The sequence below is a fragment of the Leptonotus elevatus genome, chromosome 5, assembly GCF_054856555.1.
Source record: "Leptonotus elevatus isolate MCC_2025b chromosome 5, RoL_Lele_1.0, whole genome shotgun sequence".
In the NCBI taxonomy this organism is placed as follows: Eukaryota; Metazoa; Chordata; class Actinopteri; order Syngnathiformes; family Syngnathidae; genus Leptonotus; species Leptonotus elevatus.
In genome coordinates this window covers 2,895,166-2,921,915 of record NC_141243.1, presented here as the reverse complement: position 1 = coordinate 2,921,915, position 26,750 = coordinate 2,895,166, and the positions used below count along the sequence as shown (strand labels likewise).

Here is a 26,750-nt window from a genome sequence, read left to right as displayed (position 1 = left end):
ATAGTTAAAAACAGCGGCATGGAAAAAAAATGCCAATAAATATCCGGGTAACTGTGGTACTGACTGTTTAGTATGACTACCGTGGCCTGGCATTTTCGACCTTTTTTCTGACTGTTGCAGTACTGTACATCTATTCTGTATGATAACAGCCTAATCGAAGATTTAAAAAAAGACTAAATAAATTAAATGAGCAGTTTTTAATTCAAATATTGACTGTAACTGCCACAACTCGTACAAAAATATTTTATTTTGCTTGGATTGTCAAGTTAACGATTTCTATTAATAATAATAATATTCGTTTTACTGCTAAGGGAATCCCGGAAACGCTTCTCCGTCATGTTAGCTAGCTTGGATGCTGGCGTTGGCAGGCGCACCGTGGTTGCACTTGTTGTATTTACTCGCCGTGAGCGTGTGGCACGCTTTGCGTCTCTTCGCCAATATTTATCGATTTTGAACGTAGAATTGACCGAATTCCCCTTCTGTGGTAGCTTGCTTCGCCGCTGAAGGTGAAAGGAATCCCCGCAACGTAATAGCTGGTACTTCCGCCCCTAGCAAAAGGTACGCTGTCTTCTATTCGCCTGTAAAATTCAAGTGTTCCTTTAGTATTTCTCAGTTTTGTTCCCTTCAATTATAATTTGTTCCTCGTGTGATGTTATCGTTAAAAACAATCGTTTTAAACATATATTAAGGACTGTGTTCGGCGAATCACAGACAGGTATGGTGGTCGATGGACGTCCCTGCAGCCAATCAGAGCCCGCTGTGGGCGGGCCCCTGTAGTTCCCACACAGCTTTCGAGCAGAGCCCTCTCTGCGGTCCTCTACCCGGCTACCCACGTCTCAACCTGGGCTCGCCATCTGAGCAGACACCGCAGTGTTCTCCACCCGGACGGTCGTCACTATGGACCCCTTACGGCGGTCATCCGGCAGGATCTGGCCCCGTCATCACGCCCCCCTACGAAGATGGACCCCATCAGGTTTAGAGAGAAGTTATATATGGTCATTTTACTAAAATAAAGGCTGAAGTGTTCTTCTTTTTATTTTTATTTGTATTTTTCTTCTTCTTCTGCTTATTATTATTATTATTATTATTATTAATTATTTGATTTATTGGAACCGGAAAAGGTTAGTAAAGTTACAAAAAATTTTTTTTTATATATATATATATATTAATTTGATGAATTGTTTTTCCTTTATTTTTTTTTAATTTTTTTTTATTGTAAAGGAAACATTTTCATATCTTGTGAATGTGGAAAATTGGTTTAAAATAATGTCCTAAATTAGTTGAATGGTTTGAAGTTGGAATGTGAAAAATGAGAAATGATCTTATTGAAATGCTTTGAATGTATTGATTGATCTTGTTTTGTGTGTGTGTGGAAAATGTGGAAGAATGGGAAAACTAGGACATTTTATTAAAGTGGAAGAAATTGTACTTAACTATTTCATTTATGAATATTTGGAAATTTGAATGGTGTTTCTCTAAAATGTCATGCCAATAGCTATTGCAGTTCCAAAATGATAACGAAGTAATTAAAATAAAAAAAAGACAGAAGGTTAAAAATATTATTGGAAAATATTTGTACTATTAAATAATTGTGTTTACACTTTACAGATATCTCCAAACTCAGAGTCTCGTTATGGGCTGGACCCAGGGCTTCTTCCCAGCGCAGTAAGTGTTTTTTTTTAATGGACTTTTTAAAAACTGATGCTAGCATGCTAACTCTTCCATAACTGGGTTTAGGTCAAAGTGATGGCGGACGACAGGGCGGAGTGGGAAGGGAAAGTTTTTGTCTCTGAGTCTTTCGGTCCTCCGCCTCCCCTCCCGACCACTTCCTGCATCATGGAGGATGGAGGTAATAATGTGAACCATGACCATGCTATTTCGAAGTATTCCGTCGAAAGACTCTGATCCTGTGTCAAATCGTTTGCCTCGTTTACAAAGGTACACTGCAGCGTTTATGCTAGTTATTTGTCACCCTCGGTTCGTTAACTGTAAAACTGACACATGAAACAAAAGTGATTCGTATGTGAAAATAATCAAACAAACCAGATAATTTGATCTAATGAGTCCATGAAATGATAACGTATAATGTAACGCAAAACGCCGCACACCTACTGTCAAAACCCATTAAAATTATCACTTTAAAAAAATAGTGGGGGTACGAACGATAAACCGAGATGAAGCGTTGGTTCGCCATCATGAGAAAGAGTTAAGCGATGTGTGTGATGATGTCACGATCCATTCAGGGAGCGCCAGTCCCCGTGCCATCCGTTCCACCACGTACTGCTTCCCCCAGGATGGTCCCACCGCCCTGCTGGCCCGTCTGCCCCTGGCCACGCTCGTTACGCCCTTGGCCAGACAGAACTCACTGGAGGTGAGTTTTTCGATCTTCATATTCTGTGAAGTTAGTATAAAAAATATAAATAAATAAATAGCTGGGTTTCAGGTTAAAGTTAATATTTTTTATTTAACTCATTCACTCCCAGCCATTTTCACTGAAGCAACCCACTTCGCTCCCGGCTGTTTTACTGGATTTTGACTGATTTTGCAAGGCCCACGGAATATTGTGTTCTGTTGCTATAAAAAAAGTGGAACCTACCAAAAGAAAGATTAGAGTCTCTTCTTTCATCAGGAAAAAAAAGTATATTTGTATCTGTTTCTGTTTTGCAGCAATTAGCATTAGAATATAGCTAAGTTCCATAATTATTCACAAATGTGTTTAAAACAGTGGGGAAAAGAGCTTTTTTGCAACATGGCCCTGGTTGATCTCTTATACTCTATACCTGCTAGCCATTTTCTGTAATAACTACCATTGCTTTAAACGACCTCTGCAGGTCAGAGGCTGCATCAAAGCCTTCTTGTATGCTCTAGCATTAAAAAAAAAAATTTTAAAAAATGTATAAGAACATTTTTGGGGACTATGGCAATATTTAAAATAGAACATTTTTATATGTTTTTGGGAGCAAATGATTTCAGATGGATTTAACGGCTTTCCATACATGCAGCTTCATTGACGTCTCGCTTCCAGAAGCGTCTGCCGGTGGTCATGGAGGACACATGCGTGTCAGGATGCCGCTGGTGCGGCGCGTCCATGTGCGTCGCCATGAGCTGGCAGGACTGCGGCCAGAGGTTCCGCTGCCCTTTTTGTGACAAGCTGACCGAAGGTAAAACTGAACCAAAAAAAGTGCTACCTTGACTTACAAGTGTCCCAAAACACTTTTGAGTGAAGGGACCACTGTTTTGGCGGCATCAGTGTCCTTTTGTCCTCTGCAGTGCTGTGGCAACAATACCAGCCCATAGATGGGGTGGACGGGGTCCGGCTTGATCGGGATCAGAGACCCGAACTCATAATGGGGTCCTATGAAGTCCTGCACGCCCTCAAGGTTCCTTTTGCGCCCGCTTTACTTGACACTTATCTATCTATCTTGTATCGAACCACAAAAAGTTATACCTGAAAACACTGGAAATCCACCATTTTGGTTTAAAGTTGTCATTTTATAGTCCTTTTGGCCACAAAATTGTTCTACTGGAATTTTTAAAACCTTCAGCATCACAGTTTTGATTTTATGGTATGGAGAACCAAAACTGCCAAAATTAAAAACAAATTAATGACTAAATAAACAAATAAATGACTAAAAGTGAAAAAAAAAATATATATATATAATTAAAAAATTTAATCCAAGAAAAAAAATATAAATGAAAAAAAAAAAAATATATATATATATATAAAATTAAGAATAAATACAAAAATTTAAAACGAGATTTAAAATAATATAAAAATAAATGTCGCAATAATGCAAAAATAAATATATATATCTAATTAAATATCATTTGATGAATAAAAACGCTCTGCTCTCACATTTATTTATTTCATATCTAACATAACGGTCTGCTAGGACAAAATGTTATTAAAATAAAAGGGCGTGTCTTGGGTTGGATCCGCCGTTGCAAACTGCCTTTCATTGGTCGAGTGAGCGGCCCGGCGAGCAAGGACGTCTCGCCGGCTTGCATGGAGAGCTCCAGCAATGGACGACTATCTTGTCCACTGTCACCACGACTTGCAACTTGAGTTGCTCGACAACAAGTTGATTTATTGATTGATATTTAATTCTATTTATATATATTTATTTTAGTATTTATTTCAACATTTATTTTTATATTTATTTTTTGAATCTCCTTTTTTTCTTTTATATATTTATGGTTTTAAAACTATATATATATATATATATATATATATATATATATATATATATATATATATATATATATAGTTTTTATTTACATTTATATATTTTTTAATTCAATTTTTTGATTACATTTTTTAATTCAATTTTTTACATCTGTTTTTATTTTCACTTTTAGTCATTTATTTATTTTAAATTTTTGCAGTTTTGGTCCTCCACAATATGGAAGTTGGTAGACCAGTCCAAGCCATGTCTGAAAAGGCAAAGGAGGTCCGCCATTTTGGTTTGAAGCAGCCATTTTAGGTTCATCCATAACCATTGCACCCTCTGGAATTGTATTTAAAATGTCAGCCACCAAAGACAGTTTCACACAGCAACATGAAAATTGGTAGACATGTCTGTCATGAGTAGACTCACAAAAAAAGTCCTAAATAGTCATAGCCATGTCTGCCATGTTGATTTGAAGCGGCCCTTTTAGGGCCGTTATGTAACTTCCATTCCAGGGGTTCTCCAAAGACAAACTCGTCCTACCGGAATATTGAAAGAATTCCGCCTTTGGTGACGGTTTCACGCAGCAACATTTTCCTCTTGTTTAACATGACGAGATCCACAAAAAGCCACAAAAACGCATGCCTGAAACGATTTTGGCCTTAAGTGACATTTTTCGACCATTGTCCTCCATTTCTCATGTCGGATAGCTGCCAAATTGAAACCACATATTTATGGGTGACATCAAATTATAAATACAATGTAATGAGTTTTGGTCATTGCATGTGGGCGGAGCATAGCGCCAATACCACAAGGTCAGATCTTGATGATGATGATGATAATTTTGTTGTTGTTGTTGTTGTAAAATTGCAGCAAATATCGTGTGTTTATTTTGTGTGCACGCAACAGGGCGAAGCGGCAGCGCTGCTTCTCGCCATCGACACATCTGCGGCGGCGCTGAGAGGCGGCCATTTGGAGTTTGTGACGCAAGAAATACACACTCTGCTCGCCTCGCTCATCGGGTATGACACACACATGAACACCATCATGCAAAAAGCACACGTTAACCGGCAATTTGGCGCAGGGACGTCCGCGTGGGCCTGCTGACGTACGACAGCAGAATCCAGCTGTACGACCTTAGCCCCGCCTTGTCCCGCCCGCACATGCTGGTCATGGCGGAGACGTCGGACGAACTGCAGCTTCCTGTCAGGGAGGGGCTTGTGCTCGCGTTAAGGGACTGCATGGACAGCATCACCAGGTAAAAAAAAGAAATGAAAAGAAAGTTAGTTATGTAAAAAAAATACGATTAATTTTTACTGAAAGTGTCAAAATTAGTGCGATATTTTTGAGTTAATTTAAAGTTCCTTTAACGCCACTATTCTTTTTTAACGCATGATTAATGACCCTTACTTGAAAAGTCTGTAATGGGGGAATTCCACGCAGCAGACATGTCCACGCCAAAGTTTAGCGGTCATAAATTTAATAATAATGTATATATTTGTGAATACTGGGGTGAAGTTGTATTTTACAGTTTTATAAAAGTGCAGAATTTCACAAGTTACTTCATGTTAAAGATTAGATAGCTCTTAATATGAAAATAAAAATGCACTGAGCTGTCACCATCTTACAACTGTAACTATGCCATCTAGTGGCAGAAAAATGACCAACACAAATCAATATCACACTCTTTTTTTTTTTTTACAGTACAGCACATCTTTTTCATTTAAACTCAATTTCATGAATTATTATGAAATTATTGTTTCAATGACTAAAAGATGCAGCCATATTTCTATTATTAGTTTTTTTTCCACTTTTATGTTAACAAGAGTATGAATTTTTTTATTGTATATTTAGAACTGATTTTTAAGATTAATTGTGAGTTAACTATTGAAGTCATGCAATTAATTACGATAAAAAAATGTAATCGCCTGACACCTCTACTTTTTACTAAAACTAGTAATAGCACTATTTATAGAGATAGACCGATATGTTTTTTTCAGGGTCGATACGATACCAATTATTAGTACTATTTCCAATGCTAATGTGCTAACAGTTGGTAGGCTAACATTTAGCAAGATAGCAACTTGAGTACAGAAAGTGCTGAGGCTGTACAATGTCAATTTTACGTCTTTCCCTCTATTGCAGTACAATCTGTAATTAGAACTGATTGAATGCTAACATGCTAACATTCGTGTGGTGTTGTGTAGCGTGTTGCAGCACATTCCCCAGATGAGTCCGGAGGGTGATGAGTCGGCAGGCGTCCCAGTGGACCTTCCAGTCAAAGCGGGACTGGCCGTCCTCAAGATGTTGGCCTGTCCCGGAAAACTGCTCGTCTTCCACTCGGCTCCGTTAGTAGAGACGGAACAAACCTCCACCGGCTTCTTCGGGACCAGCAAGCCAAAAGTAAGGCAAGAACCGTATTGATTTTTGGAATGGACTCAAGATGGCCTATCAGTCTGTGCTCACCATTCTTGACTGTTGTTAAAGTAACCAAAATGTTTTATTCAAAATGGTGTCATGACTTCCCCTCTCAGTCCATCTTCCAGCCACCTGAGGGCGCCACCTCATTGGCTGAGGCGTGCGTCCATCAGGGTTGCGGCGTTCACCTGTTTATCCTCTCCCCGCAAGATGTGGGCGGGGCTTGGCCGGGCCACATTCCCTATCTGACGGGCGGTGCGTTGTACACCTACGACCACTTGCAGGTATCGCAGAAGCTACTAATCAAACGCTAACATGCTAATGAGAATCAGAATCATCTTTATTAGCCAACTGTGTGGAAACACTAGAAATGTGTCTTTCCATGTTATTCAAGTACTATTATTGATAATTTGCTATCATATTGGGTGTTACTAGGCTAACGTGTATTTAATCACAGGGGGATTTGGACCGGGAGCGTTTTAGCCGTAACCTAAAGTGCGTCGTGGCGGCAGATGTCGGCTACAAGGCGGAACTTAGCTTGTTTGTTAGCAAAGGTGAGACTTTGAAACCCACACGATCCCTTACAAAATACCCACAATGCAATGCTGTTGGCAGGGATGCGCGTTTCCGGCTGCTACGGACTGTTCGCGCCCAGGCCGAGGCCTGACAGGGTCGCTATGGCGACGCTAGACTGCTGGACGACGCTGGCAGTGGCGCTAGCGCATGACGGTAGCGCTCTGGATGAGACGCGAGGCATCGCTATACAGGTACTATAAGTTATTTTGTTATATTTATTAGCTAGTTGGACTTTTTCTTTAGATTTTTTGATTTTGCCCGATTTAAGGAGTGGCTGCCAAGAAAGTTGTTAAGTACATTCAGAGTTCACTTGCAATCAAAGTTAAGTTAGATTATGTTGTTTTATTGACTTTTTTTTTTGTCATGAAAATTGATCAGATGCTAACAGTCGGCATGCGAACATTTAGCAAGATGACAACCTGAGTCTAAAAGTTGCTAATTAAGGCAGCTTGAGAGGATCTTGATCAGAGGTGCCAAATCCAGGTCCAGACTGTAAAAATCCTGCCACAGTTTGGCTTTAGCCTCAGGTGCTAGTTAACTAGCTCCCTAGCTAGCTCCCAAGGTGCTCATTTACCTGCTAGGGAGCTAGCTAGCTAGCTAGCTAGCACCATGGGGTGCTCGTTTAACTGCTAGGGAGCGAGCTAGCTAGCTAACTAGTTAGCTCTCCGAGTGTTCGGTTACCTGCTAGGGAACTAGCTAGCTAGCACAAGGGGCTAAAGCCAAACCGTGGCAGGGTTTTTACTTTCTGGACCTGAATTTGCCACCTCTGATCTTGATCTAAAATGAGAATTTATCTAATGCCAACATGTTAACAGTTGGGGTTATTTAATAACCTTTTTCTTTCGCGTCAACTGCGCGTTGCTAGGCAGTCCTGGCGTACAACAAACCATCAGGAGAGCGGAGATCCAGGGTGCACACGCTGACGCTGCGATGCTCACGCCACCTGCAGGACACTTTCCGCCAGTACCAGGCACAGACGCTGCTGGCCTTCTACTGCAAAAAGAGTAAGAAGGAAATCCTAAAAAAAAGGGATAAACAATTACACATCGCATTGTTATATGTCCTCCATTTGTTTTCAGTGTATTGCGAGGCTTTGGAGCGCCCCCTGCAGGATCTGCGTGAGGAGCTCCAGAGGGACCTGACGGAGGCGTTAGCATCCTACCGCCGCCACGGCTGCTCCGCTTCGGCATGGGCGTCGTCCGGTCAGCTGGTTCTGCCTGGGGGCCTGCGAGCGCTGCCCGTCTACGTCAACAGTCTGAGGAAGAGTGACGTGCTGCTGCCTGGCCTGCGCACTTCCGTCCACTGCCGGCTGGGGCAGCGCTGCCAGGTGCTCGGTTTGGACGCCGCAGCCTGCGCCATGCACTTTTACCCCACGCTGGTGCCTCTGGTATGTACACATGCGAAAAAAGTGAGAGAAAAAATAAAACATTTTTATGACGTTGATCTTTGCTGAAATGACCATTCGAACCTCCTGTGTCCCACTAAAGGTCCATTTATTTTTATTTGTTATGATAATTTTTTTATTTGAGTACTGTATTATTTTATAAAAACTTTACTAACTTTACTATAAAATTCGAATAATTTTATTAAACTATGTTACATTAAATATAAGGATATTAGTAAAACGGTTTTATTTTGTAAAATATTTTTTTAATATTGAATTAAATAATTATATATAAAATTATCTATAAATAATTATATGAGTACTTTATTTATTTTATAACTGTAATTTGTTGACTTATTGTAAGTAATATGATATTGTAAATAATATGATACTAAAATATTAGTAAAATAAATAATGTTGCTTTTAATAAGATTAATAAAATAAACCTTATTCATCCAATAATTTGTCGATGAATCGTGAAATTAATTACTATAAAATTTGAATAATTGTATCAAACTATTTTATATAAAATATAATGGTATTAGTAAAATAGTTGTATTTAATCAAATATTTGTTTAATATTGAATTAAATAATATATAAATAATTATATATGACATAAAAAAATATTTTACTCTCTGACACAAAATAGCCTACGCAAAAACAAAGAGCAGACACAGTCATCTGAAGCCTCGCGTGATTTGCTGCTTTGTGCGTGATGACCATTTTAACAGGATCCCTCTGTTGGAACTTGTGTGGGAAAAAAAATCCTGAAAAAGAAAATTATCAATTTTATCGCCTTCAGCCGCTGTCGCACGCCGTAGACGTGAAGGAGGGGGCTGAGGGCGCTCTACGTTGTTCCGCTGCAAGCCTGCGTCCAGGCGGGATGTATTTGTTGCACGCCCCGCACACCCTCCTGCTATGGGTGGGCGCCCACGTCCTGCCATGCACTTTAGTTGAACTCTTCAACGTGGGTTGCTTGGCATCCCTGCCCTCTGGAGAGGTAACCTGTTTTGTCTGTTCATTACAACGTATACCACTTTATGTAGAACAATAATCTATTTCCAGTGTCATGTTGTTCGTCCAGACAAAGCTGCCGGTTCTTGACACTCCCCTGTCGGTCGCCGTTCGATCCCTCCTCGACGCGCTGGCCTCGGAGGTCCCGTGCTTGCGCCAGGTGGGCCCGCAACTAAACACTCTACCTCGTCACGCAAAAATTGTTGTAACGTTTGCATGTGACTTCGCAGCTGCTCTTGGTGAAGCAGGGCGATGCCGGCGAGGAGCTCCTGCAGCGCCACCTGGTGGAGGACAAGAGTCCCAACGGCGGCGCGTCTTACGCTGATTTCCTTTACCACCTGCACGTCAACTCTGTCCGCCTGCTGCACTGACCCCACATACACATTCATGACCATTGTCGTTATTTATTTACTATTTATTCATGGGTTTGTGTTAATAAACACTCCGAGAAGACTCTGGTTGAACAGGTCTGACTGGAATTTTTTTTGATGTAATTATGGTTCACAATTAAACCTTTGGCACATAAACAGTTACTGTAAGTATTGGGGGGGGGGGGGGGGGGTAGCTGTCATTCTAAGCTTGAACCCAAGAGGCTGCTAGAGAGCTACACTGCAAAGCCAGGAAATGGTTGAAATTGCTTTTCAAAATCACGCCCACATGATGTAAGGATGATAAAATATCAAAAGTGGGTTAGGGTTTGTAGTAATGGCTTCAAATCCTGGGTCCTGGGTTAAGGATTTTAACAAAAGGGTTTTAATCACCCGCCCTACCTTCCATCTTTAAATATTAGTTCTAGTTTCATCCTCTCCTATCTTTTTATACATCCAAGGTTCATTTCATTCATACCTTTCTTGCTTCCCATGCATCTTTTCATCAATACATCCTCCCTCCCCTCCCTCCATACGTGAGTTTTTCCAGTTTCTTCCTTTCTTCTTTCATCCTACCAAACTACTTTCCATGCCATCCTTGTTGCCTTTTTTGTCTCCATTTTTTACCTCCAGCTTTTCTTCATTCTGTCATTTCTTCCTTTTCTCAAATAAGTTAATTTATAAAGCGTATACAGTGGACCCTCTGCTATTGCGGAGGATAGGGACCAGTCCGAGAAAAAAAAGTGAACATGTTATTTTTAAAACCCCCAAATTCTTCACAAATGCTGATTAACATTCTATTTGCATTTATTAAATCTGATACATTAGATTAATTACATATTGGGGGAAAACTACCTACTTTTGGCCTATCCTGCATACAATAAATTACAATCAATCATTCCAGGGTTGGAAGCTTATCATATCCTTGTTTATTGAAACATACATTTGTTAAGTTCAAAAAAGTAATAAAAAACGAGAAAAAGTGACTTTGTTAAATGAACACAAAATAAACTCTTATTTTGACGTCTCTGAAAGTCGGAACCGGAAGTTTGCTTCAACTTGACTAAGGGGAGCTGGTCGAGCGAGCGAGCTGTCAAACCGAGAGAGAGAGAGAGAGGGAGGGAGGGAGGAAGAGACTTTCCGTGCTCCGCTCGGTGTTTCCCGATTAAACGTCGCCCTCACTCGGCCTCGCCTCTTCCCCAAGTGCCGGACGACTTTACTTTTCCGTGGCTACTGGGCGGACCTGTTGCGTTTCCCCTTACTTCACCGGCCGAAAAAGGACATTTTACCGGAGGCGGGGAGGCAAACAAGAAGAAGACGGAGAAGAAGGAGAAGCGGGAAACATGGCTACGACAACCTGTACAAGATTCACGGACGAGTATCAGTTGTACGAGGAGCTTGGCAAGTGAGTAAGAACCGGACACAGCCTTCGGAGCTCGGCGACCGTCGTCCACGCTGCCCAAACGCCGCCCCTCGGCTGCATGTGGGCTGCGGGGACGAGTCGGACTAATAGTCGACTCGCGGAGCTCCAGAGCCAGCGTATGCGTGGGCGTGCGTGTGACAACGCGCGCGCGGTTGTTTTGCGTGCACGCGCATATGGATGCGTTTCGTGAATGACTCTCAAAACACATTTGAAGAATGTAAACAAAAGACGAATGTGCTGCGCCACTTTTGCTGCATGAAATGTTACTCTTGATAATTTGTAAGTCGTAATCGAGTCGTGAGTAGATGATCAGGTTTTTAGGATTTTATTTAAAAATGTTTATTTGGCAAACAAGCAGCTTTTCTTCCCTCACATATGCGACTTATTTAGATATTAATATATATATATATATATTATTTTTTTTGTCCAATACTGCCTATGTTTTTAAATTGATATTTTCAAATGATACTTTGTATAGAACATATTTTCCCATACAAATACAATATCTTTTAATTGAAAAATTTCTACTTCTGGGAAATTCACAACATATTTATATATGCAGTGTATATAAAAATATACGTATTTCATGAAAATGAAAATATTCTACACCCTCATATTATTGTCATAGAAAATATTGTAGTTTTTTTCTTTCAAAAGTAGAGCATGTTTTGATAGAAATTATTTTTCCGCAAAATTATATTTGTAGAAATTATGTTCTACGTTTTCTCAAAAATATACCAATATATTTTCATAGATATAATGATAAAAAAAAATCTGGACAATATAACACTTTATCCCCTCCAAAAAGTGTGATGCTGTTTATAGAAAATATCACACTTTTTTTTTTTCCTTTTAGAAAGTATTACACTTTTGATTTTGTTTTGTTTTTTAAAAACCAAAATATACTTTTTTCCTTGAAAATATACAACCTTTGCATGAACAGTATGGGATGTTTTTTTCTCCAGAAAATGTACTCTTTGTTGAATTTCATTATTCAACTCTTTTCTGAAGAATATATGACATAATCACAGTTTTTTCTTGAGATATTTTCACTTCTGTAAACCTCTCAAATATTTTTTTCCTAATAGAAAATACAGTAGTGGAAATAGAAATAAGCTTTTTTTTCTGAGTAAATATGTAGTATAATGTTTTGTTTTGTTTTGTTTCCAGGGGCGCCTTTTCAGTGGTGCGTCGATGCATGAAGCTGTGCACGGGACAGGAATATGCGGCCAAAATCATCAACACCAAAAAATTATCCGCCAGAGGTAAGAATTACCTGTCATGTGTCATGTGTCAGCTTTTCTATGTTCAACATGAAACGTATTAAATGTTTGTTATGGAGTGACAATTTTAGCTACTCGGTCTGACACGTAGTGTGTATACTGTATTGCTTCTTTCTCCAGATTTTTGATCTAGTTTGTGAAGCGAATATCGAGCCATTCAGAACAATAATAGAGTGGGAAAACTATTTTTTTTCCTTTATGCAGGAAAGTGATTTATATAGCTGTGATTACTTCTTCCAGGCACTTGTTTTTACCGAAATTGTGTTTTTCCTCAAATGTTGGTAATTTTCCAAATGTACTGATTTTGGACTTAGCCCATGTTGTTGCCCTTTTATCAGCAACAGGAGTTCCAGTTATCCAAACAGCAGCTCTTGGAGGCTATTCTGACATCCTGAAAGGAAATTCAAGCAGAAAAACTAAAAACTCACAAGTTCCTTCGATGCAAGAATTTCCAAACTGCTGTCAAATAAGAGTTGACCTGTTAAGATGTTTTTGATTGAAATAGCTTTTGACAATAGTAAGGTTTTGGAACTGTGCATTTGAACAAAAATTAAATTTTTATCTTTGGGAAAAAATACTGTTGTCATTGGGAGTTTTGTTTAAAAACATTCAAATTATTCTCTAATATTTGATGAAAAGTACAACATACTGTATAAAAGCAGTAATGAGTTAAAAGCAAAGTAAAGAAATACAAAATAACGTGCTAAAAATACTAAAAGAGCGTACAGTGCAAGAACAAGATATTCTTGTGCTTGTTTATCTTCTAAAGCGACTGCGTTGATGTTGTGTTGCGATGCCCCGTGTGAGTTATCCCCTCTGATTAGTCAATACGGACTTTAATCAAGTGCATTTTTCCAACTGCCAATACAGATCCTTTGCTAGCGATGGCCGCTAATGTTAGCAAACACCAGTAACCAACAAATGGCGTAAACGAAACCAACTCCACTGAATCTGCGCGGATGCCAATTAAGTCCTAATTGACTGACCGTCTTTTGTTCTCTTCGGACTGAAATGGCCCTGACGCTCGCCGCTCATTTTTGGGCTGTCACGGGTGGTGGCGTAGCGAGGCCCGGAGGTTGGTTGGGAGTGTGCCATCACCGCTGTGATATCAACCCCACCCCCCTCGCCCCCCTCCCCCATGTCAGTGCAGCGAGCGTCTTTTAATGAGATTAAATCCATGCCAGATTATCCTGCCGCTATTAGCGGGAGGCTAACCGGCTAATCTGCCGTGATTGGCTCCTTGAGGCCCCACGCGAGGTTACGCCATCATGATTGAGATGTGACAAAAAAAACTCCATGATCGAGAATCTCTCCACGTCGTTTATGTGACATGGCTTTGTGATTTTGTATATGTTAGATGCGTGGTGCAGAGCTGCCAACCTATAGAAATTCACTTCCTGAACAATTCAGTAGAATTTTTCTACCTTTAAGTTCGCTTAATTTACAGCTACATCCAACTACACAATGTAAAAAAAAAAAAAAAAAAAAAAAAAAAAAAAAAAAAAAGTTTAAAGTGGCAGGACTTGTATTTGATTGACAGTCACGGCGGCCATTATGTTAAAAACATGGCATGAATTCAAATTGCCTCAATTACAAGATGTCTTTTTTTAAAATTATTTTGTTTATTTTGTCAGATCACCAGAAGCTGGAACGAGAGGCTCGCATCTGTCGCCTGCTCAAACATGCCAACATCGGTGAGGAGTGAGGACGCACGCACACGCGTTCACACGCGCGCGTTATGATATTGATTGTTGTTGCGACCAATGAACAAATGGCGTATTTGTGTTTTGTTGCAGTTCGTCTTCATGACAGCATATCAGAGGAGGGCTTCCATTATCTGCTCTTTGACTTGTAAGTCGCAACGTTCCTTTTTATGGGAGGAAAGGTTAAAGGTCAAGGTTCTTGTCTCTCTTCCATTCCTTCTGCTTCATCCCCATTTTCTTCTCATTCGTTCTTCTCTCTTCTTTTCCTTCCCTTTCTTCTACTCTTGCCTCCTTTTCTTTTTTTGCTCACTCCAGTTTCCTTTTTCTCATTTATGTCCTCTTATTCACTCCCTCTTCTCATTTCCTTTCTATTTCCCGCTTTTGCTGCTTCAACTTTCAATTATTTTTGTCTCATCATTTCCTTTCCTGTCTCCTTCTTCTCATTTCTTCCCCTCATGTTTCCTCTGCTCGATTTTTTTGCCTCCTTTCCTAACATTTTGCCTCCTCTTCACATTTCCCTGTTTCTTGTTTCCTCTTCCCATTTCTTCTCTTTTTCTTTGTTCTTCTCATTTTCTTCTCAACTTCTTTTCTGCTCCTTTTTCCTCTTTTCATGTTTCCCCAACTTGTTTCCTTGTCTCTTTTCGTCTACTCCTGTTTTCTCTTTTCATTTTTCTCATCTCTTTTCCCCGTTTCTCTTTGCCATTTTCTAATTTTGTTTCCTCTTTTCATTTGTTCCTCTTGTTTTGTCTTCTCTAGTTTTTTGTTCTCGTTTCAAGCGAGAACATGGATGGATGGATGGATCTTCTCATCATCTTCTATTTTCTGCTGTCCTCTTCTCATTTCCTCTCCTCTTATTCCATCATCTCATTTCTTCCAACTGTTCCTTCTTTTTTCTCCTTTTCTTGTTTTCTCATTTTTTTACTTTTGTCCCTCACCTCCCGTTTTCCTCTTTTGTTTCTCTCATTTCATCTCCACTCGTTTTTTTCTCATTGTCTCCTCATTCCCTCGCCGCTGTCCTCTGCTCTTGTTTCTTCTCCTCCATCCCGTTTCTCCTCTCCTCCTTCCTCCCCCTCTTTTCCCTTCATAAACAATTACATAACTCTTTCCCACGTCCCCCCCCAATACTCGTACCCACTCCCACGCAGTCCGCATCCATCTCTCTGTGTGATCCCCTTCTAGTTTCCATGGTTACCGTGTGGGTTGGGGAAGGGGATGAAGCAAGAAATCAGACACACTGTTCTTGTGTGTGTGTGTTATAAGTGTGTATAAAAATGTGTATGTGTTGTGTGTGTGTCGCCATGCAGGGTGACCGGAGGTGAATTATTTGAGGACATCGTAGCTCGAGAGTACTACAGTGAAGCTGACGCCAGGTAGGAAGGACACCTTCAATACAACCCCCCCCCCCCGCTTCTTTAGCCAGCAAACTCGTTGAGAGTGGATTATGCACCTGTGCCGCATGCACTAATCCCATTTTGCCTCAATTGATGCAATATATTTATTTTTTTCTTCTTCATGTGAACGTTTTGAAATGGAACGAAACAAAAGTCATTTAACTGTTACAAACTGTCAAAGAGAAGAAAAAAAAACAATAACCAAAAGTGGGAGACAAAACAGGAAGCCAGAAAGAACACTCTAAAATCAGATGGGTCAAAAGTAACACAATTATGGATAAAAAATGGGCCGATTCACTTCATGGGTCAATTTGACCCAACTTCCTGTGTTGTTTTATACAAAATGACCCAATTTTTATACTAAAAGACCAATTTTTTGACTTGAAGAGGATCAGTCCAAAAGTTGGGTTATTTTTGACCCAACTGTTTTCAGAGTGAAAGAGCACAAAATGTGCAAATAAGTGAGATTTTCAGCGAATAGCTGAGGTGAGTTCCACAACAAAAAAAAGGTGGGTGCTCTCTACATTTGTATACAAGCTATTAATAAGTCAGGTTTACGTTACATATTGTTAATATCAGGAGCTTTTACTACCAACATCTTATTTTTTCATTGGGAATAGTTTAAATTAGCTTCCTCTTCTTTTTTCTCTCCACCCATGCTGCTTTATATATTTCCCTCCCACCATTTAGGTGCTGTCTCACAGGCAGACTCGACCCACTTGACAGATAGTCGGCGGAGGTTCAAGCGCGCGCGAATTTGACACTTCACCATTCGAAGCCGGTGAAAGTGAAGAAGGAAAAAAAAAAAAAAGTCCCAACGTTGCAGAAAAAGATAGCCGCTAATTGCCAATTAATGAACGACTCGCTTTGCGCTATGGCAGCAAATATTGAAATTTTGCATTTTCGGTTCTGATAAGTTAAATCATGGCAGCGGAAGAGAGAGCACGAGTGAAGGCGAACAGTTGATTAGTGCGCAGTCGACTTATTAAAGCTCACTTAGTGCCATTAGTTTGCTCCATTAAATTTAATGAAGACAGACCACTCTTTCCAGTAAACGTCTTTGTTTTATTGAGGATTGTCCCGCACTGAAGGCAGACAAGCGCTGCCGATACTGTTTCTTCGGATTTCTTATTGTAGCACAAGCGTCAACCTGACAAAACTTTCACAAATGCAGCAATTTGAAAACTCAAACATTTCAAAACATATTCCTTTGGAAACATACACAACATAACCAAACATTTAAGAATTCCCAACAATCGCAAATGAAAACATACATAAATGCAAATTTTTTTTTAAAGGCAAACAAACATTTTGAATATAAAAATACTAATATTTGGAAATTCAAACATTCGGAAATGCTCACTTTAAAAAACACATTTGTTTGAAAATTACCAACATTTAGAAACATAAACATTCGAAAATGCAAAAAAAAAATGAAAATGCTAACATAAAAAAAAATCAATGTATTTAAATATGCAAACATTATGAGTGCATGACAACGTTAGCATCCGAAACACAAACATCTGAACATGCAAATAATCCCAGACGGCTAATATCTGAATACTCACACATGGGAAAACAATTGGATTTATAGCAACATTTGCAAACAACAACTATACATAACTATAACAACAACAACTATAACCAGCTTCAACAGCTACTTGTTACTTAACATTCTATTTTTTTAAAGCTTTTTGAATCAAATGTCATCTTTTAGTGTAGCAGCTGAGGTACTGAACGTCCCCCTCCTACGCCCAAACCTCCACCTCACATCTTCTTAATGTCAGTCATCAAGGCCAGTTCCCTTCCCGCCACCCACCCGCTCCCTTGGAGACCAGCGGGAAGTGGGACTTTAATTAGCGGTGATAATTAGTCTAAATCACACACGCACGCACGCACGCACACACACATACACACATGCAGTGAAACCTGCAACTGTTCTCCATCACATCTTGTCAGAATCACTTGCTCCTCAATGTTTGACACACTTACTATAAATCTGCTAGTTTTTTTTCTCCACTAGGGGGCACATGGTTGATTATTTTTGGTTTGGCTCTTTTTAAGCCATTTTGGCTGTATTACATGAATATATCTCAAATCTGCTTGCCTCCCATTCAAAGCATGCAGCAACATTTCACACATTTTACCGTTTCCCTCAAGAGTGTCTTGCTACTAAAATAATTCTGTCGCTATCCATGTTTGATAATGGTGTGCTTATATTCATCCGACAGATGGCGCTACTTCCCCCATTCAAAGCATGCAGCAACATTTCACATCTTTTATTCTCTTGCAAGTGACAACAACTAATGGTTTGGTGTGTGTTTTTATTTGCTTCCGCCAACGCAAACAGTTCCATAAAACCGTAGTGTTAGCCGTGGAGTTAGCTAGCTGTTAGCTTTTACATATTTACTAACAAAAGCCTCAGAATCAACACTGAAGAGAAAAAAAGAAACAACGGAAGTTTGTTTTTGGGAAGGTGGCAATTTTTGTGGTTAGGGTTCAATTTATCAATGGTGCTATTTTAAAGACCTCTTATGGGTTCAACTTGTTATAAAGGTATATTTTTAGGAGCTTTTGGTGCAATTGAAATGTCAAAATTATGTCACTGTGTCACCCAACACCGGTGGTTGTGATGGTGTGAAATGACATGAATGGTATGGAATGGAATGACACACCTCTTTTAATGAATCTGTCATCATTTGGATGAGAGCCCTGCCTCATTTTTTTTTAATGGCTGTTTGCTTCTGATTTGTGAGGAACAGTTTTGGGGGAAGACCCTTGTGTCATTAAACAGAGTTGGAAGGAAATTGGTGTGTCAAGATTGTCACTATTGCATCTTTCTAGTAAACTTGGTTAAAATTTGGTAGCATTTGGACAAAATGTGTTGGACATTTTCATTTACAAAAGACTCCTGGCAATTCAAAACTTTAGTAATACAAAATGAGGCTAAAATAGCCACTTACAACCAAAATGGAAGACGTACTGTGTCGTCCCTGGCATGACTTCTTGAGACATTTTTTTTAAAGTTTACTAATCTGTCACCACAGTTTGCTGATCTGTCCCCACAGTTTGCTAATCTGTCCCCACAGTTTACTAATCTGTACCCACAGTTTGCTAATCTGTACCCACAGTTTGCTAATATGTACCCACAATTTGCTAATATGTACCCACAGTTTGCTAATCTGTACCCACAGTTCGCTAATCTGTACCCACAGTTCACTAATCTGTGCTCACAGTTCGCTAATCTGTACCCACAGTTCGCTAATCTGTACCCACAGTTCGCTAATCTGTACCCACAGTTCGCTAATCTGTACCCACAGTTCGCTAATCTGTACCCACAGTTCGCTAATCTGTACCCACAGTTCGCTAATCTGTACCCACAGTTTGCTAATATGTACCCACAGTTTGCTAATCTCTACCCACAGTTTGCTAATATGTAACCACAGTTTGCTAATATGTAACCACAGTTCGCTAATCTGTACCCACAGTTCGCCAATCTGTACCCACAGTTCGCTAATCTGTCCCCACAGTTTGCTAATCTGTACCCAATTTTTTTTTCATACATTGGCACCAGAGGGGCTCCGTAGGTCGTTAAGGACACCTGGGAAAATTGCTAAATTGACCCAAAGATTGCCACTTCAAGACAAAATGGCAGACTTTTTATGTTTTTTTGGAAATGGGATCTTGAGGCTTTTTGTGGCCGACTGCCCGATAGACACGGCGACCAAATTTTATGTTGCTAGGTGAAAACTGTCTTCGGGGTTGGATTGTTCAGAAATACTCTCTGGTAGGATGAGTTAGTCGCTGAAATGACCCTAAAATTACCACAACTGCGGACTTTCACTTTCTTCTAAGGCAAATTTCATGCTCAAAATGGCGATTTATTTGCACTAAAAAATAGTCCAAATAGTGTATGTTGTTTATTATGTTATGCCTTATAGATAGATAGCAGGACGTAAAATGATGAGGATGTGCAGGAAGATTTCAGGGTTGGTCCTCGTTAAAAAATGGAGATTGGTGCATGTTGACACACACACACGTACGCACGCGCACACACACTCTCACATACACGCACAGCTCTCTCTCTCAGTCCTCCCACTCACTAGACACTCTGTGGGTGTGAATCTGCAGGCTGTGTGTCTCTGAGCGCCCGCTATTAGTCACATATTCTGCACATTACACTCGCTCAGTGCACCTTGTGCGCACATACACACACACACACACACACACACACACACAGCACATATCTCTTTCCGTGTAGCGCTGGAAAAATAGCCTGGCACCAGTTCTCCGCATCCTCCGTGAATCACTTTCATCCGATACATAAGCGTTCCATTTAGCTTGCGCCCTCAAATAGCTTCCTCCGCCCTAATAGATGCCGTGCCTCAATGAATCACAGCGTGTTGCCCACTTGAACAACTAAGCAACCCACTACCAAATGTAACACTGCACTTTGTACCACTAAGTGGTACAGTTTGGTTCAATATGCTACACACTGATGAAAGAAACAAGCCACTTCTAATCATAATGATTTAAGACTTTTTTTTTTTTTTTTAAATTTCCATGTTAAGTGAAACTGGCTTTGAGGGCTGAATTTCAAAATAAAATTCTAGAGGGCGCTGCTGAACAAGTATCAAACAAAAATTGTGGACTTTCTGTGTCTTTTTTGTCTTGTTTTTTTCATATATATATTTTTTAGACTTTTTTTTGTGGGTCTACTCATAATAGACACGCCAATAAAGTTTCATGGCATTCTGTGAAACTGGCTACGGGGGCTGAATTTTCCAACAACTCACTCTCGTGTTAATGTTTCTGCACTCGGTGTCATCAATTTGTCGGCAGACCTTCCGAAAAGGACACAAGGGATTGGAATTTATGGCCCTCACCTTTGCAATAATGTCAGTTCTTCCTCGAAAACACTATCTGTGGTAGTTAGACAGACAGATATAGATAGATAGAAAGACGAGATTCCATCTTAGGTCTCAGTGTGCAGCAATCACATGCATGGCCTAGCTTTAGTTTACACCCAGTGTCACATCCACAACAGTGTGTGTTGGCCTGTGTGTGCGCGTGTGCATGCGTGTGTATATCAGTCAGCGTCTCCCACAGCTGGATTCGTCCAGGCAATTTACAGACCTATATAGTATATACATTTAGAGCACTATATCTTTTGTAACAATATGTATTGTTGGAGATGTTTTTGTTGTTTTCCATAAATCATGTTCTCTGTTTGTTATACACAATGTTAATGACAAATGTCAAAGTCATGTTTTTGTTGTTTTTGCTTCCAGCCACTGCATCCAGCAGATCCTGGAGGCCGTGCTTCATTGCCATCAAATGGGCGTTGTGCACCGAGACCTGAAGGTGAGTAACGGGGGAGTCCCTGTTTTTGCGGGGAACATTCAGTTTTTGCAACGCAAAATTACTAAAGCCACAAGTTCCTCTGGCCCCTTCTTGTTGTGTTGGGCATCGGAACTTGTAGAGCAGGGTTGGGCAAACATTTGTGCTCAAGGGCCAGTAACATGTGGGAATGATGCCGTTTTATTTATTTTATGAATAAAATAGTAATTTACTCATTTAAAAATAGTTTAATAATGAAATGATTATTTACTCATTTAAAAAAAGAAACTAAGCAATAATTACATTATTTGTAATTAAGTATTTGTGTATGTTTAATAATTTACTTTAATCACAACATAATTCACAAATTAATGATAAAATAATTCAGTTTTAATTTTTAATGAATGAATACATTTCATTATAATAATTACCCAATTTGTTAAACAAATAAAATAAACTATTAAAATATGCATGTATAATAGTTTAATAATGCATTAATTAACCATTTACATTTACTTAGTTTAGTTTAATTATAATTGTATCAAGTATTTCATAAAATAAAGGTCTATGGCTAAAATGTATTTTTGAATAGCTTACTAATGGCAGTTCACTCTTTTTCTAATATACATTTAAAAATATTAAATAAATTAAATTAAATTATATTAGACAATTATTTTATGAAAAACCTATTGGTTAATGTGTATGTGTAATAGTTTACTTAAATAATAAAGCTGTGCTTTACTAATTTTTAAATTTTATTAATAACATGCCATTATTAATTACCCAAGTATGTAATGGAAACAAATAATTAGTTAAAATATATATTTGTAATAGTTAGGTAGTAAAATAATTATGAACTAATTTGTCAATTTTGATGAACTAATTAAATCTTAGTCTAATTAATTACCATAATATTGCATTATGCATTGCTAACATTAGGTGACTACTAACCAAAACAGCGGCACTTACGTAGGTAGGTAAATGGTCTTTCTGCATTGTTGCTAAAGTAGTACCACCCACTGAATAGATACACCCCTACCCCTTTCTTCCCATCTGGAGTAAATAAACACCCCCAGTGACGATTTGTGGTAAATTAGTCAAACAGAGCTAAAATGTGACTTTTGAGAGTGCCTGATTTGAGATGGTCCTATTCTTGTTGAGGGGAAAAAAAGGACAGTGATGTCAAGAGAGAGAGACAATAGTGGGGCCAAGTGGGGATAGAGGCCCATTATTAGAGTCTCTTCTGACAGGGAATAATGAGACCCGCTACATTATCTGGGCCACCGAGATTGAAGGCGTAGGGGAAGGTGGGGGGACGAAGAGAAATGTGTCATGTCTTTAAATAGCATCCATCTTTGTGTTTTGTGTCTGATGTGTTCATGTGCAAACCCTGCAGCCAGAGAACCTGCTCCTGGCCAGCAAATGCAAGAACGCGGCGGTGAAGCTGGCCGACTTTGGCCTGGCCATCGAGGTGCAAGGGGACCAGCAGGCTTGGTTTGGTAGGTACACAAAATGGAAAAGATACCAACGACACATAAACACCATTACACAGCAGCAATAATGACACTTCATCATTTCAGTAGTGAGGCACACTAATGAGACAGTATAAACAATATGAATTGTTGCTGCATGCTTTGAATGGAGCGAAAATAGCTCCATCTGGTGGACACCTTTAAACACACCATCGTCCAATATCAATAGTAAAACAGACTAAGTAGCAATGCACCCATGTAGGAGACAGTAAATGGGGTTAAATGTTGCTGCATGCTTTGATTGGTGAATAAATTGCGCAATCTGATGTACAAATATAAACACACCATTGTCTAACATCAATAGTGACACACCATTTTTATTTAGGCAGCAAAACACCCGTGAGGTAGATTGTATTGTGTGCAAAATATTGCTGAATGCTTTGATTGGAAAATAAATAGCGCTAACTACGAGACAAATATAAAAACACCATTGGCTAACATCAATAGCGACACATTTTAAGAGGCAAGGCATCGTTGACAAAGCGCAAAAATTTTGCAAAATGTTGCTACATGCTTTGAATAGAGAAAAAACTGTGCCATCTGGTAAACACAACTTACATTAATAGCGTCACTTGCTTATCATTTCAGTTGCAATGCACCCTTGTGGGGACACAAACGGTGTGAAATGTTGCTGCATGCTTTGAATGTGGAAATAATAGCGCCATCTGGTGGACACATTTTAACAGTATTAACTAATCTGAAAAACAACATACTTTTTGTTGTTGTTGCAAGGCACCATTTTAGGTACAGTTAAGTGTATGGAATGTTGCATGCTTTGAATGGATGATAAGTTTAACATTACAAAAAAACTGTAAATGTCGTTTCTGCAATTATTTCCTTTATGTTTTTCTCTGTAGGCTTTGCTGGCACACCAGGGTACCTATCCCCTGAGGTCCTAAGGAAGGAGGCATATGGCAAACCTGTGGACATCTGGGCCTGTGGTGAGCTAACATTAATAACACACTCTGCTTTACATACAAGACACAACATCTTTTCACTTACAAGGTAGTGTGTATTTGTGTGCTTGCGTGCCAGGAGTGATTCTGTACATCCTGCTGGTGGGTTACCCTCCTTTCTGGGATGAAGACCAACACAAGCTGTACCAGCAGATCAAGGCCGGGGCCTACGACGTGAGAGCCCAACCTCGTCTCCTCTCTCAAATGCTTCTTCTTCTCTTACTTCCTTTGCCGTTCATTTTCTCATTTCCTCTCTCCTTGCTTCCTTAATGTTTCCTCATCTTATCTTTCTAGCTTTTGCTTTTATCTCCTCTCCTTCTTCTCTTGCCTCCTGTCGTAGGTTATAGTAGGCAAAGATCGAGGTTGGTAGGTAGATCCTATAGGTAGGTGGGTAAATAATAGGTGTGGGAATCTTTGACTGTCTCATGATTTGATTCGATTCCGATTTTTGGGTCTGCGATTCGATTCAGAATCAATTTTTGATTCCGAATCGATTTCTGCTTCAATTTATAGATGTGCAAAGAATCGTCATGATCTACTCCAGTCTGACTCGCTAATGCTATCGGCGTTATTTGCGGCAATTTTATCACTGAAAAGAACATACAGAACGCTTCAGGAATGTATACAGAGAAGCATCTTAACATTGCTCATCGGCGTATGCTCTTCTTACGCTGTAAAAAACAACAACTTTTATTAGAATAACTTGATTGTGACTTTTTCGTGTACAACATGAACAGCGCTCCCAATAAAGGCACACACAAACAAGGGCAAGACAGCATAAAAATAATTTTAATAAAATCGATATTGGGGCATTTAAAATTGTGCTAAATGAGAATCGCGATTCTTATGAGATTTTTTTTCTTTGACACACCCCTAGTAAATAAGTATGCCGGTAGGTGAGTTGGTAGGTAGGAAAGTAGGTAGCTTTGAAAGTGGATGTATAGATAGGACAGTAGATGGGTAAGTAGGGAGGTTGTATGTATGTAGGAAAGTAAGTGGGTTGGTAGGTCGGAAATCGGGTGGATGGGTAAATACTGTAGGTAATTTAATAGGTGGGTTGGTAGGACGCTCAATGAAATATCATCCCTCCCGCAAGCTTGTTGTATTTTCCAAAATGTTCTCTCCTCTGTTTCCTCCACTTTGATGTTCTCATGTTTCCACTCACTTCCTTTGGTCTGGCTTCCTCTCCCTTCTCACTTCCCAGCTGTGCCGCTGTTTCTTTTTTTGGCCGCCGTTTACGTAACTCGGCGCTCTCATTCATATTTTAGGGGGTGGAAGCCTCCCCTCGGGCCACTTTTTTTTTCTTCTTCTTTTTTTATAACTGCGTGCCAACTACTTGAGTAACATTACGTACTGACTTCTAACCTGAACCCAGACACATTGCTTGACATGAGATCACTTCCTCTGTTGCTAAAAAAAAAAAAAGGATGTAAAATGACTCACATTGTTTATTTTGATCACATTCTATAGTGACATGATTTCTGTGGCCTTTTAGTTCCCTTCTCCAGAGTGGGATACAGTAACCCCGGAGGCCAAAAACCTGATCAATCAGATGCTGACCATCAACCCGGCCAAGAGGATCACCGCCCAGGAGGCCCTCAAGCACCCGTGGGTCTGCGTAAGTGTCACATACAGCGCGTCATCTTGAAGTATACTGTAAATCAATCCTTGCCTGGTTGTAATTGTGCACTTGTTTTTATAGCAACGCTCCACGGTGGCTTCCATGATGCACAGACAGGAGACGGTGGAGTGCCTGAAGAAGTTCAATGCCAGGAGGAAACTCAAGGTTCGGCGCACACTTAATTATTCCTCTTCGCACCATGCCACAAACAAAAGTGAACTGAATGAGTTGGTGCATCTTGTCATTTTGAGTTTGAGTTCAATTCATTTATTTAAAAAAAAAACATTTTATTTTGTTATATTTGTTTTGTTTTGTTTTTCTTAAGAGCTCAGTATTGTTCATTCGGAAATGTCATCATCATTGCTCTTTTTATTTTTTTTTAATTTTTTTTTTAATATATATATATATATATATATATATATTTTTTTTTTTGTGTGTGTGGGTGAGGATGTGTATGTGCGTGCGTGCGTGCGTGCGTGTGTGTATTTGTTAGCTCACCAGAAAACCTATTAGAAAAAAAAAATCTCATACCGTTCACCTAAACCGAACACCAGGAGACCCGATGATATTTTGTTATATTTGTATGTCACCTGTTTTTTATTTTTATTTTTTTATTTTTACTGTTTTTTTAAACTATTTTTTTTATTTCAATTTTTATATATTTTATTTTTATTCATATCAGTTTTTAACAATGATCATTTATCAAGTATAAAGCAGCTCTCCCTGAATCTTTTTTTATTTAAATGTTGTTCTCCTATCCAGGGAGCCATCCTCACCACCATGCTGGTCTCTCGGAATTTCTCTGGTAAGTCTCGTCCTCGCGCGAGCGAGTCACCACTTGCAGAGCTGTGCATGAGCTCGACTTGTACTAAGAAAGAGCAGATTACACTTTGGCTTTGAGAGGATCATGTCACCATTTTGGAGGACAATCCCACCGCTTGCCTCAATATTGTCACTCAGAACGGACGATGGCAAAATGTCGGCATGCTCCTCGGCAAACACCCAATCACGCACGTGTGCTGTGTTTTTTTTTCATGTGAGCTGATATGTTTGTGCCAAACAGTTTCCGGTGACTCTTTCCCACACAGATGGGAAAAAAAATGTCGTTATTGATACGCTTTATCGCTGTTAAATTGTGAATGAATATCACATTGACTGGGATTTTTTTCCTCCTGTAACCTTCGTTTTCATTTTCGCAGCTTGCTTGAATGGCTCTGACTTCTGTCTCATATTTGTGTGGATATACAGTATCTCACAAAAAGTTTAATGGGACAAATACTGAAGAAATGCCACTTCAATTTAAATTGCAGTATAAGTTTTTGTGATTCATCTGTCCCAGAAAGTGTGACGAAAACCAAACCATACGAGAAGCAATTTAGTATTTCCCTTAGGAAATAATATAAATCCAATGAATCCGTTCCAAACGCTCAAAATGATTAACAAAACAGGCATTCTATAGAAAACAACAGTTTTTCCATACAGAAAAAAATGTTATTTAAGTCTCTTGATGTGATCTGAACAAGTCGATATGTGTCAGTATATTGCGAGCTTTCATTTGGAAGGTCTGACTT

At 39.4% G+C, this 26,750-nt stretch overlaps 2 protein-coding genes across 17 annotated transcripts in view; both read left to right on the top strand.

Annotated features, from left to right (window-relative positions):
• The first annotated feature begins 338 nt into the window (after nt 1–338).
• On the top strand, nt 339–10,089 carry LOC147173322 (protein transport protein Sec24C). Its single transcript, XM_086075231.1, has 18 exons — nt 339–558; nt 712–973; nt 1,609–1,665; nt 1,738–1,849; nt 2,244–2,371; nt 3,026–3,161; nt 3,271–3,380; nt 5,079–5,191; nt 5,254–5,427; nt 6,377–6,572; nt 6,704–6,871; nt 7,045–7,141; nt 7,203–7,354; nt 8,029–8,167; nt 8,243–8,550; nt 9,351–9,548; nt 9,633–9,722; nt 9,793–10,089. Exons 2-18 carry the CDS (start codon nt 728–730, stop codon nt 9,931–9,933), a joined length of 2,565 nt encoding a protein of 854 aa, XP_085931357.1. The 5' UTR covers nt 339–558; nt 712–727; the 3' UTR covers nt 9,934–10,089.
• Nucleotides 10,090–11,018: 929 nt separating this feature from the next.
• The window catches only part of camk2b1 (calcium/calmodulin-dependent protein kinase (CaM kinase) II beta 1), a 36,778-nt gene continuing 21,046 nt past the window's right edge, over nt 11,019–26,750 (top strand). For 14 of the 16 annotated variants that reach the window (XM_086075277.1, XM_086075275.1, XM_086075274.1 and 11 more), the window contains exons 1-12: nt 11,021–11,335; nt 12,524–12,618; nt 14,271–14,330; nt 14,433–14,487; nt 15,644–15,709; nt 21,022–21,094; nt 22,467–22,569; nt 23,460–23,543; nt 23,638–23,732; nt 25,054–25,176; nt 25,261–25,344; nt 25,942–25,984. In XM_086075277.1, the coding sequence (XP_085931403.1) occupies nt 11,274–11,335; nt 12,524–12,618; nt 14,271–14,330; nt 14,433–14,487; nt 15,644–15,709; nt 21,022–21,094; nt 22,467–22,569; nt 23,460–23,543; nt 23,638–23,732; nt 25,054–25,176; nt 25,261–25,344; nt 25,942–25,984 (943 nt within the window). In that variant the 5' untranslated portion in view covers nt 11,021–11,273. Of the gene's footprint in view, nt 11,336–12,523; nt 12,619–14,270; nt 14,331–14,432; nt 14,488–15,643; nt 15,710–21,021; nt 21,095–22,466; nt 22,570–23,459; nt 23,544–23,637; nt 23,733–25,053; nt 25,177–25,260; nt 25,345–25,941; nt 25,985–26,750 lie in introns of all 16 variants that reach the window. The other 2 variants (XM_086075278.1, XM_086075262.1) reach the window with 2 other exon arrangements.

Coding starts and splice junctions, on each gene's coding strand:
- LOC147173322 (XM_086075231.1), top strand. CDS start 728: ATGGACGTCCCTGCAGCCAATCAGAGCCCGCTGTGGGCGGGCCCCTGT. Junction 2,372..3,025: donor CCAGACAGAACTCACTGGAG/GTGAGTTTTTCG, acceptor TCTCGCTTCCAG/AAGCGTCTGCCGGTGGTCAT. Junction 3,381..5,078: donor AAGTCCTGCACGCCCTCAAG/GTTCCTTTTGCG, acceptor TGCACGCAACAG/GGCGAAGCGGCAGCGCTGCT.